This window comes from Halichoeres trimaculatus, unplaced genomic scaffold (assembly GCF_033239565.1).
Source record: "Halichoeres trimaculatus isolate MK-OKI-2021-1 unplaced genomic scaffold, fHalTri1.1 fHalTri1_scaffold_8, whole genome shotgun sequence".
Classification (NCBI taxonomy): Eukaryota; Metazoa; Chordata; class Actinopteri; order Labriformes; family Labridae; genus Halichoeres; species Halichoeres trimaculatus.
In genome coordinates this window covers 20443884-20459135 of record NW_027437186.1, presented here as the reverse complement: position 1 = coordinate 20459135, position 15252 = coordinate 20443884, and the positions used below count along the sequence as shown (strand labels likewise).

The window sequence follows — 15252 nt, the reverse complement described above, 5'->3', positions numbered from 1 at the left end:
TGGTCAAACTTGAGTGGATTACGTCACGTGAAAACACTCTTTATCAGTTTTTTGTGTGCTCACTATTATCATAACTAAAGCTTTTAGAGACAATGCAATGTAAACATTGCCCATCTAAAGTAAATCTTTGCAAACTGTTGTTCAAATAAAAACTTTTTTTGTCTGTTAAGGTGGATTCAGCGTGGATAGCCTACAACAAGCCAAAGAACCCTGAGCTGGCTAACGAGTATGCAGGCTTCCTTATGGCCCTGGGTCTTAATGGACACCTCACAAAGCTAGCCACTCTCAACATTCATGACTACCTCACTAAGGTACACAAGTGCACACAAATGTTTGCATGTGAAAAATCTCTTGGTATAATTAAAACAAACATATCAGCCTCTTCTCCTCTTCAACACTTCTGACATACACATGCAGATGTTATCTCTGTTTAACAAATACCCCCTGGTAAAAAAAAGTGGTTTGCAGTAGACATTTCGACAGGGGAACAGGATAGGGCACTCAAAAGTATGCACCATGACTCAGAAATGATTGTGTGAAAGGAAAACAAATATCAACATAATAACAGTTTATACAAAAAACACTCGGCCACTCTCATTACCAGGTGCATACGCACACCTTCTCACACAGTTTCTAAAATGACTGTAAACGAGAGATGTAAACTGACTTAGAGTCAGGCAGACAGTCAAAGTGAAACTCTGCCTTCTGAGAACCTTGAAACGAGACAAGTCCTTCCTACTTTGAGAGGAGAAAAACAACAGGATGCTGAAAGCCAAGCCTTATTTGTTATCAGTTAAGACGACAGTGTAAAGATGTGGTTAAAGATAAAAACTAACCATTGCATCAAATCTGCACATAGCCACAGTCAAGACTGGTTTCCACTTTGATTGACGCTACAACTTATAAAGATCAAAGCAAGGTCATTGTTAGTCATTTCTCTGTAAGTGAAGGCCAGGAATCTTAACATGCAGATGTCCAGATTTCTGAAATTAGAAGGAGGTCCGTGTACTGAAATAGTTGATAAAAAGTTCCAGTTCAAGCCCCCTTCCAGCCTTGAGCTTTGATTATGTGCATTACCAGTTTGTCTGCACTGTAAGTTCCTGAAAAACAATAAACCTTTTAGATTCAATATTTACAACACTTATGGAAAAGGAAAAAACAGAACATAATTTCGAAGAACCCAAAGTAATTTGCTCATTTCTTCTTCAGTGTAAACAACCCAAATCAGCAGCAACACTTTTTCGGGTCCTCGGCCGCAGGAAGAGGGCACCTATTGTATTTTTTAGACCTGGATTGTATTTAAAAATGTATTAATATAATTGAGCAGCAAGCCGGATAGGAAACTGGAACCATAAATGTGTGCAATATCTTTCTGAAAAACTGTAACTTATCAACTGATTGATTCATTATTACAGCTCTACTCCATAATTATATTTGTTTTCTTCTTGAAGCTCATAAATTACTACTTTTTTTTTACAAACACTGATTATAAGTGTTTTATGATTATAACAGTTTAAAGAAACAAACACTGATTTCAAGTCCACTCCAGACAACAGGAAGCACAGCAGAACTGCACACTGGGTAGAAAATAGTCTTACGCTGACAGTCCTCATTCTGAATGAAAGCTGTGAAGGCGGTTAAAAGTGAGGCATGTTGTAGATGGTGGTTTTCTATAGGTTTCTGTTCTCGCTGCAAAAGAGAAATTACACCAGTGAACTATGGATCAGTTCACTGGAAATGTGTGTGACTGTGGTTTCAGAGAGAGTGTGTAGGTGTTTGTGTCTGTTAAATTCTGCAGTACAATGAGCACATATAGAAACTAAAAGATGAGGGACAAAGATGAAATAATTTCAATTATTGCTCTTGTTTAAGTAAAGCTTGATACTGGTATTAGTTATTGTTGCTATTACTCACCCATTATTCTTGCCTTTAGCTAATGTGAGTTTTGTCATTATTTGCCAGCAGTTGAGATGTTTAAACGCTGTTTAAGAGTAACTGATCCGAGGTTCTTTGTAGCTTGTTTTTTGCTGATACTTTATAGAATCTTGAATGTAAATTTACTGAATGTCAAAGACAAGGCTTTATCACTTTAGAGTATATAACCCTGGTATTTTCTGGTCACTCAAAATCAAAGGCCATCTTATGTTAGCATTGGTGTTGCAAATTGTAGGCCAGTGTGTTACACAAAAAATTGCATAAAAGACGATCACCTATTCCTCTGATTTTACATATTGTACTCCGTGTGTCACTCCAACCTGTGCTGTCTGTTCTGAAATGTACCATTATTTTATCTCTGTGCTGTCGCTTCCTCAGGGCCATGAGATGACAAGCATTGGGCTGCTTCTGGGCGTCTCTTCAGCCAAGTTAGGCACTATGGACATGTCTATCACCCGCCTGCTGAGTATACACATCCCTGCCCTCCTGCCCCCCACCTCCACTGAGCTGGATGTACCGCACAATGTCCAGGTGAGAGCATGCTGGTATGAATCATCTCATCAAGAAAAATAATAACTGTGAAATTGAAATATTTTAGTTTATTATGTATGAATGTGTGAGCTATTACATGGCTGTTAGTATGTCTTTACAGATAATACATTTCATAATCTGGAAGCAAAATTTATCAGCAGTCTTACTCAGTTCTACTAAAAATTAGTCAGGTGGATAGATAGGATTTAATTCTATTCTCTGTCTGATCTGCAGGTTGCTGCTGTAATTGGCATTGGGTTGGTGTACCAGGGAACAGGTCACAGACACAACGCTGAGGTCTTGCTGTCTGAGATAGGTGTGTGAGTGCGTGTGTGAGTGCGTGTGTGTGTGTGTGTACGCAAAAGGAAACAGAGAACACAAACAAACACTGTCACTGTTAAAACAATACCTGAGGGTTTTTAAGTTTTGGTACTTGTGTTGCAAAAACAAAACATTAAAAAGATCCTTTATGACTTTTGTAAATGTTTTTCATAGTGCTGTCAGGCGATTAAAAAAATTAATCTAATTAATCTAATTAATTACAGGATTTGTAATTAATTAATCTAATTAATCGCATTTTAATCTCATATCTGCTTAAGGTCCCAAAATAAAAAAATTGAATTCCAGGACATTAAAATTACATTAAAAGACATTAAAAAACATTTAAAAATAAGGTGGGAATATACACAACACATTTTTAGGTACCCTGAGGCTTAAGGAACAAATGAAAAAAGTGATATGGTTCTATCTTTACAAAAACTATACATTCCTGCACCTAAGTTAAACTGATTTGATTTTTAGGACGGTTTTTGCTTCTGTCACATTTTTACTCGATGCGGACTCAATTTTCACTGCAATATGATCTTCTATACTGCTATGAGGTCAGGAGAACCAGGGCTAAAGGCTAAAAACTGTGAGGAACTATGTACAAAACACTTAATTCAAGTCTTGGATCAAAGAAAAGTGAGGTATTTTCAGTTTTACATGCTCTGAACACACAAACTGTTGCTCATTGGTGCAGAGCAGCCCCAGGCTGAAACATGGCACCAGGAAGATGGAAGCAAATTTTCAAAGAATTCTTTAGATTTAAATACAGGATATATATCGATAATTCAGGGCTTGTTTAATGCAGTAAAGAGTGTAGAATTATCTGTTTTTTACAGAATTGAGCTAGAGCAAACGGTTGATTTTCTGCAGATTTTCAAAAAGGACGTGTGAATAAACGAGATGTGGACGGCAGTCCCCCAAAAATCACTCTCGCTTCCCCTCTGGTTTAAAGCATGTTACTGATGTCAGGTGTGATACATTCAGTGAGCGTCGGAAATTTGAAAATCTGACGAGAACACCACTTTTTCCAAGTAGAACAAACGGTTTGTAAATGCCAGACATTTGAAAATATGTGCGTCTTTGAATGCCCCTCGGGTTTGGATCCAGGTTAATCTGCGTTAATTTTTATAACGCGTTAATTTGCGGTGTAATTGATTAATGTAATTAACGCGTTAAAATGACAGCCCTAGTTTTTCATCACATATTATTCAGGGTATTTCTGTTTTATCTGAAAAACAACAGTCTTTTCAACTGGTTTAGGGAAAAAAAAATAGCTAGCTCTAAAAAAATGCAAGTTCTGTTATCTTAACACTTAAATGCAAAGAAAACCTTTTTTATTTATCTTAGAAGTGACTCCTGTATGGTCCTGATGGGTTGTCTGGATATACACTCCCTTTTTAAGAAATTGCATTTGACTCCTTGTCATGCTACTCTGGTCTTAATTTTTTTATGCCACTTAGTGTCTGATTCCAGCATGTTCTTGCTGTTCGTATGGTTTGATCCTGGTTTTTGTGTGTGTTTAATAGGCCGACCACCTGGTCCAGAGATGGAGTACTGTACAGACAGAGAGTCTTATTCTCTGGCAGCTGGACTCGCCCTGGGCATGGTCTGTCTTGGGGTAAGTCGCCCAGAGAGACACTTCACTGGTTTAACAAAAAGGTTCATGAAAGTAGTGCTGTAAATTCCCTGTTGCAAAGGTTACACAATTTTACAACTAGGTTTGACACTTTGCTGTGACACTTTGCTGTGTAAACCCTTTGTTTCTAAAACTCAGTTTTCAAGTCTGATTCTGGCAAAGAGGTGAAGTTGAGGCAGGCCTCAGCCCTACTTCTAAACAGCTTTAGTGTGCCCACCTGAAAGCCAAGTCAGCCATGCCTTGAAAGAGGCAAAACTAATAATCTCAGCATCTTTAAAACTAAGTTATGGAGTTATTAAAGAAAGATTCTCTCCCTGTAGTGTGTGTAGCTGGAGATAGAGCTACTAGTGACCAAAATCATTTTTTGCACCATGCTGTAAATTTATTAAATTTAAAATGTCTTTGTGTCAGAATGACCAGTATAGGATTATCTTAGTATCAAAGCGGGTTTTGTCAAATTGTCCTGAAGAAGAAGGTTCAGGGAAAGATATTTGCTTGATGAGAAACTAGAGTCAGATGTCATGCTCCTGCTAAGCTGCTCATGTGAAGGTGTAGGCAGTTTTTAAACCCTTTGTGTTCATGCCCACTGAGAAAGAGGAAGAAGACGAGTTCTCACAGGAGTTTACAATGACCGCTGTTTTTTTGTTCATAGGCTCCCTTTTCTCTCTACACTTCTACTGAGAACTGAAGAAAAGTTTATCTTTTCTCACAAATTATTCATTGGCTTCCGTTTTTCTTTCCAAATTCAAAAAGTCTTTGTTCCATGTGTCCTTACTCATGGGTTAATTTTCCACCTTTCTCCTCATCAGCATGGCAGTAACCTCATTGGGATGACAGACCTGAACGTCCCGGAGCAGTTGTATCAGTATATGGTGGGGGGTCACCGCAGAGCTCAGGCAGGGGCCAACAGAGAGAGACACAAGTCTCCCAGTTACCAAATCAAGGTAGATGAACAAGTCCTTTGTTATTTCTGTAAAATGCAATAGCTCTGGAAAAACAATTGTACAATATTTGAGATCTTGTGATGTATCTGAAGTGCTTTACACCCCACTTCATATTACAAATATGGTACATCCATATTTTTAATTATTAATTAATTAAAAATACCTACCGGTGAAGTTTTTAAAACTTGTATGAGAAAACGGGACCTCTGCATCCAGCAAACTAGTTTCTTTCTGCTCTTCAGGAGGGTGACACTATAAATGTAGACGTGACATGTCCAGGGGCCACGCTGGCCCTTGCTATGATCTACCTAAAGACCAACAACAGGTAAGAAAAGAGTGCTTTAAATAACCAACACCATGTAGGTTGTACTGTTATATATAATATCATTACTCACTGATGTATTGTTATAATGATTTTTTTGTAGTTATTAAAAAATTAAGTGTTTGAAATAACTCATGCCCTCGTACTGTACGTGCAAAAGCCGCACTGTATGACAGAGGTACAAAGATTCATACGTTATTTAATAGTTGTGTGTTGCCTTCTTTTTTGCCCACTCCATGTCCACGTGACCGATGAGCAGAACATCTTAACCCTCCTAAAGAAATAGCTCATCCCTCAGTGAGCTGAGTTCTGACTTTAATCCCCCTTAAGAGGAAGATTTCCATTGTCTTGCTTTCTGCTGTTGGTCAAGGGGTTCCTGTCTTCTTCTGAACTTTTCCCTTGCTGCCTGTTTGTTGGTTGAGAGGGTGTTGAAGATGGATATTAACACCTTCTTTTCTCTTCCTGGTCCCTTGTCTACTGCCCACTAGGTCCATTGCTGATTGGCTGAAACCTCCAGACACCTGGTTTCTGTTGGATTTCATCAAGCCTGAGTTTCTGCTGCTGAGGGTTAGTGAGCTGTTACATGTGTATATGTGTTGGTTTATTGTTACCAGCTGATCACAATCTGTTTATCTTCTTCTTTGCCTTCTTGCTCTCTCAGACTCTTGCTCGGTGTATTATAATGTGGGATGAAATCCTTCCAAATACTGAGTGGGTCAAGAGCAACATACCCCAGGTAGGAGAATACACAGAGAAAGAATCAACACCCACACAAACACAGCAGAGATATTTTGCACTGTGGTGTTGTGACCTGGTACAAAGTCATGATGACTTTTAAAGAATTTAGGGAGGAATTAAGGTTTGGAGGATTTGTTTGCAGTGGTGGAAGTTCTACTTTTTCGTATCCAGTTTCCAAGTGACATTTTTCTTGGTTACTGCATCTTTAGTTAGATTTTTTTCTTCAAATTTATTTAGTTCCCACTTTTATAGCACACCTAAACTGTCTTGTAGCTTTGTTTGATTAATGAACAGAAAAATAGGTCGTGCAAAGGCCAGACTGGATAAGTCTCATAAAGTGTTGGGCATATTTATTGAGACTGTTTTAATGTACTTGTTATAATACTTGAAGTAAATAATATCTGTTAACACTTATTTAAATCTTACAGACCGTTGGTCTAAAGTATAACTGCTTTGTTTCAGATCATGAGAGGGGCCTTCGACCCCTCAGAAGACTTCAACATGGAGACAATGTCGTAAGTATTTCAGCTGCAAACTGACATTTGATTGGATACCATTTACACTCTTTGTTGAACTTTGAATACTTAATGCAGTGGGGTTGACTGGGAATGATGCTGTCATATACTAGCACCGCAAAACATAATCTAATTTTCTTGGTTTTGATTAGGCAAGCGCAGGACTACATCACTGCCGGGGCCTGTATGGCACTGGGCCTCCGTTTTGCTGGCTCTGCTAACTCTGATGCCTTTGACTGCCTCTATGAGTTTGCTAGGACCTTCATGCAGATCCTGTCCTTCAGTGGTACGACTGCGGTTGTAAGTGTTTGTTTTTTATTTTTTAAGTCATTTTTTAACAGTGCTCTGTTACAAGAAAGGCTTCAGATTTTGTAAACGTGTTTGTTTCTAAAATATCGACTTGTTCTCCACCTGTCTGTAAACTTGTGTGTTGGTTCCTGCAGCAGACTGGCTACTACAACCTGCAGACTGGTCTGTCAATGATTCTTCTGGCCATGTCCATGGTCATGTCTGGCACTGGAAACTTAAAAGTCCTACAGCTCTGTCGATACTTCCATAAACGAACAGGCGGTGAGATGAACTACGGCTTCCACATGGCTCATCATATGGCACTGGGTCTTCTCTTCCTTGGAGGTGGAAGGTGAGATACCAGTGTGCACACCTGTCCATACCCACACCCACATCCACTCATTCTACTGCATTGAGCTTCTTTACTGAATCAGTGCAGTCTGGCTAAAAATTAGACTCAGTAGACTTAGCAGGTTCCTTTAAGGAAATATGTAGCTAAAATCTAACTCACTACTTTTAAATAATTAGAAGTGGTAATCCAGATATTTATTTCTAGGTATTAAGAATATCATATAGTGCAAAAAACAACTACATTGGCCTTCAAACTTCTGATCTTGGGATTTATTTAGTTACCGTAAAATACCAAATAAATGCCGAGTTCCAATTAATCGCTGGGTTTCAAACAAATGCCAAGTGTAGCAGCATGTTTAGAAAAATAGACGCCCGTTCCAAATAAACGCCCCGGGTATGGTAAGTTATTCGGCGCAGCCTATGAGCCGCGGTCCATTTCTTTTTTTCTTTTTTTCATTCTGCAGTCATAGTTACAGAACACACATGCAAAAGCTGAGCTCACGACTGACAGTTGACTCTGTGGTGCAACGGATCATCATTGATCCGTGATCCGTTCGGATCGACGTAATCGGTTCGGCACACACATGACCCCACAGCAGTGTTTTTTGTGCAGCAGAAGCCCAGAGCGCTTGCACCAAACACCCCCTCCCTGCTCGTCTGCCAGTTATGGCCCCGTCTGAGTCTGCACTCAGACGGGGCCATATTTTACTTGACCAAAAACAGAAATAAACGGACTCCCACCGAAAAAATCTGATATCGGTCTGCATTCACGCTTTATTTAGAGAATTTTCAGCGCGTCACACAAAAACACAGCTAAATAAGGCTCTTGTTCTCATCGTGTCGTAAAACGGCGCTACCTCCGCTGCAGAGCCACAGCCGCTCAGTGTATCAGTCCACGCGCGGCGTGCCAGATATAAACAAACGCAGGTTGTCTGCCAGGACGAATTATGCAATAACAACGTAAAGATGAGGAGGCTTTGAAGAGTCAAAGAAGAAGACGTTACCACTTCCGCTGAATGTTATTTGCTGGGAAAGGAGTTAAACGCCTGTCCGAAATAGTCGCCCGGTCCCAAATAAACGCCTGGTCTGCTCAGTGATTGAAACAAATAAACGCCCCGGCTACTATTTGGTATTTTACGGTATGAAACATTTGTAAGCACACTTACTGGTACCAGCGCACACTAAAAATGTTTCTGAGAATGGCCTCTCATGTGACATATAGCCACATATATTCTGTGTAAACCACAGAAATACGTTTTTTTTATTGCTGTACTTTTTGCATAATGGATCATATCTAAACACACTTGCACTCAAAGCAGGTTCCTCCAACCACTGACCTCGGGCTGTGTATTTTATAGAAAAACAACTGCTCCCACTCTCTCATTATATGTCGCAAATGTTTCTCCACCTACCGCTGTAATCAGATGAACCTTTTTTGTTTTACTGGAGTCACATTTTGTTTCAGATCTGCCTGCTGAAAGCCCACACAGCTGCAGGGGATGTGTTTGAATGTCATGAACTGTTGTGTTTGTTATCAGGAGAGTGTTACTGTGGGTCTGTAGAGGTCAAAGTTGATGCTGGGGAGAAAGCTTGAGCTAAGTCGGTTCGTCATTTTGTCTCTCACCTGTGTTTAATTTGTTATACATATTTATCTTCCAAGCATTTCATCTGAACTTCCCTCATTTAGTTTGTTACTCTTTCACTTGCTTCGTTTATTGCTTAAAAGTGTTGACTTCTCTTTTCTCTCACTTTTTCTTTTCCTCTTTCATACTGTCTGCTCAGTTTTTTTGATCTTCACATTTATTTGTTCTCTTATCCAGAAAACTGAAGTGAAAGTTACATTTTTCACCAACGGTCACACATGTCTTGTTGTATAATAATATCTTTTATGCCACGTAGGTCTAAATCAGCTGGTACCAAAGGCCCACATGCTCTTCCATGTTTGTGACATTTTTATACTAGTTTTAATTTCCCTACTTCATGCCGTTTGATTTGAAGGTTTATAACGGCGACTGACAGTCAGTGGGACAGGAAACCACTGGAAATGAAGACTTAAAACCAACAGTCAAATCCAGATTCACCACTCTTTCAGTTCAGGTTTTATTTCTTCTCTCAAGCGTTGTTGTATATAACTATTTCTTACAGCATTAGACTTTTCAAAATGACCACCAAATCATTTTTTTAGAAAATAAGCATGGGTTCTGTCAATAGCTCTTGTTGCTATGAAGCATCTCGTTGAGAGAGAGAGCAATGATATTTATCTTTTTCCTTTTTTAGGCAGAATGGCTGTAGATGGTTTATACGTTAATCACTCTGCCATCCCATACAAGTCACAGTTCGGCCTCCCCCTTTGCTGGTGAACTGGGCCAAGGTTTCTCTCATTAGACACATTGGCCCTCATTTATCAATCTTGCGTGGAAATTGGCGCAGATCTGGGTGTAAAAATCAGCTTACGGCAACGTTCGCGTGTGATTTATGAAACCTGCGTACCAGGGTCAATCACAGCGTACGCCTGATCAGCTGTTGATAAATGTGGCGGCTGAAACCAATCGGAATTTACGTATTGAAGTAAATCACTGCAGCTGTCAGCAGCGTGGATGTGACAAACTAAAATACAGCAAAGTTTTAAACATTTGATTTATACATAATATGTTTACACCTTGATTAATTTATCCGCGATATTTGACTATTAGATGCCACAGTATTTTTAAATGTTTCTGTTCAGGTCCAGAAACGTGGAAAGTTGTCTTTTAAAGATGTGAGAGCTCTGAAAGAAGCTGCAGACTCCAGCCTGAACCTGTCACAGACTGAGGAGGGAGTGGAGCTGAAGTGTGTCGATCGTGCGCAATTACGCACGAGTAGACCGGAGTTTTAGGAGTACTTTTACCACGAGGAGAGCAGGTTGTTTGTGATCCCGTCTAAATGAACAGTGTTTTGTTATGAAATAGTCACTCTGTTATACACAGATGAGGTTTTATGATAATATTGTGAGGAGTGAAATAATCTTCTCCACTATAAATCATGTAATTGATACGGCTAAAAGTTTGATCCCGCGTCACCTGAATGTTCTCTGCTGAGACTTTATCATTGACATGGGAGCGTATTAAAAGCTGTTAACTGAATCTCTATTATTTTTTTCTTTAAAGTAAACCAATGAAAGAAAAACTTTTTTTATGGTGAGAAATCAGCTGACAGCTCGCGCTGCTCTTTCATAGTGATGTATTTTACAGATTTGCGGAAGAAGAGCAAAATGTTAGAAACATTCTTGGTGTCATTTCTAATTCAACAATGTAAATATTAATCTAAGAACGTCAGTGTTTCTGTCAGAAAAGATCTTGCGCTCACATGATCTAATAACTCTCCTCCACAGACAGATTTCCCTCGCTGCACCGTGCTGCCCATTGACATGAAACTTGCTTACACGAACTCAGACCTGGCGTGGGATTTGAGCGTAACCGACGCCCACGTTCAGATTGATAAATGCCGATCTGTGCGTGGAAAGGAACATACACCCATTTTTCAGGCGTACGCACGTTTGATAAATGAGGGCCATCGAGTTTCTGAATGATAAAATTCAGAAAAAGAATGTTATGTTCAGTGTGGCTGAGGCTCTTTAAACAGACTCAACATGCCCAGAGCAGCCTTTTTATTGACATGTTTTTACCTCATCCAACCTTGAGAGCACTTATAAGTAACCTTTCAAGTTCAAGCATCTTTTATAGTCTGACCCAGCTGTATTATAATCACACAATTAGTTAAAGTACACACTTAACATAACCCGCTATTATGTATAATAGGCTCTGCTGTGGTCTGAGATGACGTAGGGAGGAATAAAAACACACCTGCTTTCACTAAACAGGCTTAATTCATTAAAATGTTAAATGTTGAGCAAAGTACTTAATTCAGAGTTTATTGTGATCATTAAAACCTTTTTAAACTCTTTCTTTATATTTATGTCTCATATACCCCAAAACTTGTGCACATGTGAGCAGTGGTTGCTATATTTTGATGAGCACTATAAAAATAAGTGGTTAACATTATTGCACACTCAACTGTAGCTTGTGGCAAGTGCTCACAGGTCAGGTTTTCAGATCTATGTTGGCAATACCTACATGTACTATGAAGTGTTATTCACAAGGAACCACATCCTTGCTCTGCTTCATATCTGAAATAGTATTTGTGGCTCAAATAAACCAGACAATGTGTTCTTGTCAGTGACACCTGCAATCCTGCTTAAGGCTGCAGTTTTTATTGTGAGCAGAAAATGCTTCATTCCAAGTTTGAAATAAGTAAAGATGAAGACTGTTAGCATAAGATTAAAGGGCCTGTGCATATCAACGAGCGTTTTATTGTACCATATAGCCAACTTGGACTTAAAAAAAAAGTTGAAGTTGTAAAAACAAACACCAGAATGTGATAGTGATGGTGATGCTCTGTTGTCTTACTTTAGGTACACCCTAAGCACTTCAAATTCAGCCATTGCTGCCTTGCTGTGTGCTCTCTACCCCCATTTTCCTGCTCATAGCACTGACAACCGGTAAGACACACACACATGCACACACACATGCACACACACGTGCACACACATGCACACACACTAATAATGGAATCTGAAGATCATTACAGATTTATTAAGTTTTTTTAAATTGAAAGCTCACAGTTATAAATGATGATGCTTAAGAGAGCAATGATGATTTTTATGAAAGTTCATTAACCTGAACAGTAGGCACAGAAAAATTTCTGCTATGAGCAGAAAATCTTTCATTTAGATGTGTTAGCTTGTATGTTGATTCCTCTGGCTCATTTTTGTGTCTTCTTCTTGGGATTCTATGGAAGGTAAAAGACATGTAAGGGATTTTCAGTTAGTCAATCAAGAGTTGAACTTCTAGCGTTTAGTAATAAAACTGTTGGATGACATTATGCATGCTTTAAGGTATTTGTGAAATTAGGTATGAAATAATAAATGATTAATGAAGGTGTTAAATATAAGGAAGGCTTTATTAGACAGGACTTAACAACATGACAACCTACAGTTTATTCAAGGGCCATTTAACTGCATTGGGCTCATTATTTTTAACCCTTGTTTGTTGATGTTGGTCTTCTCGCTGCAGCTATCACCTGCAGGCTTTGCGGCACCTGGCTGTCCTGGCTGCAGAGCCTCGCCTGCTGGTTCCTGTGGATGTGGACTCCCTGAAGCCCTGCTACGCTCTTTTAGAGGTCACATACAAGGTCAGTGCATGAAGGGGTACTGGCTTGCAAAGGTAATGAGTGAATAAAGGAGAAGCTTAAATTGTTCATGATTTGCACACCCAAGTCCAAATTCTAGTTTTCATGTAGCTCCTCATGATGTGGAGTTAAAAAATGCAGACATAACAACATCCCATGAATTTCAGAATTGATCATTGTTAAATTTGGTCCCATAACATGCACCCCCCACCCCCATTTCCTCACTTTCACATGTACTTGTAAAATTGCACTTCCTCTTGACAGATAGTTTTACATAAAAACACTTAAAAAGCTAATTTGTGCACTTCTGCTATTTGTTGTCAGCTACATAAAAGCACACATGTCCCCAATAAGTTGTGATGCATGATTTTGTCTGTCTGTGTTGGCTTAAAAAAATTAAAGTATGACTCTAATGCCTTTCCTACCCCTGAGACAAACAAAACACCAAGGTGGTGGACTGACTACGTTACCTTGGACACCATGGACACAAACAGCTGATTGTTGCTGCAGATGGGAGAGCACGTGTTGTGTCCTAGATTAACTCAGACATGAATGCACTGAATTTGGGTGCCTACATTTTCCAAACTGAGTGTACACTGAGTTCTGAAGGTTTTTTGGGTCAGAGTTGTTTACACGACAGCACAAAGTGATCTAAATTAGGTGGTAGAGTTGACCTCGCCTGCTTAACTTCCTGTTCCCCTCTCAGTTTGTCAACAAAGAGGTCAAGCTGACAGGTATCCCTCCCTTGTGGGCAGCACACTTATTGACACTTATTAAAATGCCCCATTCAAACCTTCTTTAAAAAAATAAATAAATAAATAAAACTGAGCCATCTTTGCTCATTCAAAAAGTTAAGTTGTATAAAATGGTGTTTTATGTTCAACCCTGCAGGTCATGTATTGACTTTGTGGATCAGCCTACAGATATAAAGACTCACAGTGTTTTGGACTTAAAGCAAGTCTACAGAGTGCCCTTTCATTTTAAACCACATTTAGTCCTTTGAATCATGTGCACTCATGTGAAGCAGGAAGCAGAGATATACCAGCTGGTCCTGATGCCAAACTTCTTCTTCTTTATTCATTTAAAAAATGTATTAAAAACACAGCTGTCCATGGTGCTTTAGTAGAGAATTAGACTCCCAGTGAATATAAATATAGATGTTTTCCTTGTGTACTTTAGCTACTCAGCTATTACTTCCCTTATGTCTATCTTTGGTGCTCCAGCAAGTGAAACATCTACATTTAACCACCTTTGTTGCAACAGTTGTGTCTTCACAGGTGCTGAAAATAGCCTCTGAATTACAGGAACAGTTATTTCTAAATCCTTCTCTGTGGGGTTTGGTTGCTGCTCTGTATAGATGTGGCAAGATTAGAAGTATTGCTTTTCTTTACAGTTTCTGCAGCTCTCTGAGGCCTGGCTACATTTTTTTTCTCTGTTTTTGAAGTTTGACAAATAAATGCTCTGCTTCTAAATTCTTTTTTAGTTTTCAGTCAGCAGATGGTCATTGTTGTAATGGTCAATGCATGTTTTTTATTAGAATAAGAATGAGTAGAGATGCAAGCAGAGACTGGGTGACTTTTTTTATAGGCTCAAGATGACTTACAAAATTATAGCTAATTCTAAAGGAAAAATGTGGAAAATCTAACAAGTGCTAAGTTTTAGGGACCAGTGCAGAACGTGTTGCTCGCACTTTTTTAACTGTATTTTAGCTCCTTGTATTTCATTATTCACATTTTAAATATGCAGGATGGTTGAAGGTTAAAGACAGAGATTGTGGTCTGTGGTAATCCCCTCCTGATAGTTTTAATTTAGGTCACAGCAGAAAGCTCTGTTTGACTCCTTGTACATTATTTTCACCACCTATGACTAAAACTCAGCTGATTCACCTCATATTTAAACAGATTGGCTGGAATCCTGTTAACGCTGTAAAATGACGTCTTCTGAATTCCCTTTTTTCTCCTGTTACCTTGCAGCGATATTGCATGCATGTACAATGCATACATTGTTTAATATAAAATTCTGAGTGTTCCTTCTTGTTTCAGGAAACGAAATGGTATGAGGAAACGACCGTAGAACTGATGGCTCCCACCATGCTTCCTGAGCTGCACCTTCTCAAGCGGGTAAAGCTAAGGACCTCTGGAGTCTTTAGTCGTGTCTATTATGAATAATTTGTGTGAAAGATGAGGGAAAGGAAATTAGTGAATAAAACAAAGCATCCTTCATGCCAAACAAATTAAATCTATTATATTGATGCTTTTATTTTCCAATCTGTGTTTGTCACAGGTGAAAGTGAAGGGACCGCGCTATTGGGAACTTTCTGTGGACCTCAGCAAAGAAACACAGCACCTTCAGTGAGTCTCATCCTTTTGTGTCTCATCCATTGCATCCATACAAACTCGTCACCTTTTGGTGAAATATGCAGTTTTGGTTCCAAAATAG

At 39.1% G+C, this 15252-nt stretch overlaps 1 protein-coding gene across 1 annotated transcript in view; it reads left to right on the top strand.

The window, feature by feature from the left end:
* The window catches only part of anapc1 (anaphase promoting complex subunit 1), a 45970-nt gene that overhangs the window by 21694 nt on the left and 9024 nt on the right, over positions 1–15252 (top strand). Inside the window, exons 33-47 of the mRNA XM_074675573.1 lie at positions 171–311; positions 2314–2466; positions 2701–2782; positions 4320–4411; positions 5239–5373; positions 5616–5698; positions 6184–6262; positions 6357–6431; positions 6896–6948; positions 7101–7248; positions 7392–7588; positions 12038–12124; positions 12699–12816; positions 14856–14933; positions 15097–15164. Coding sequence (XP_074531674.1) covers positions 171–311; positions 2314–2466; positions 2701–2782; positions 4320–4411; positions 5239–5373; positions 5616–5698; positions 6184–6262; positions 6357–6431; positions 6896–6948; positions 7101–7248; positions 7392–7588; positions 12038–12124; positions 12699–12816; positions 14856–14933; positions 15097–15164 — 1589 coding nt within the window. The remainder of the gene's footprint in view (positions 1–170; positions 312–2313; positions 2467–2700; positions 2783–4319; positions 4412–5238; positions 5374–5615; positions 5699–6183; positions 6263–6356; positions 6432–6895; positions 6949–7100; positions 7249–7391; positions 7589–12037; positions 12125–12698; positions 12817–14855; positions 14934–15096; positions 15165–15252) is intronic.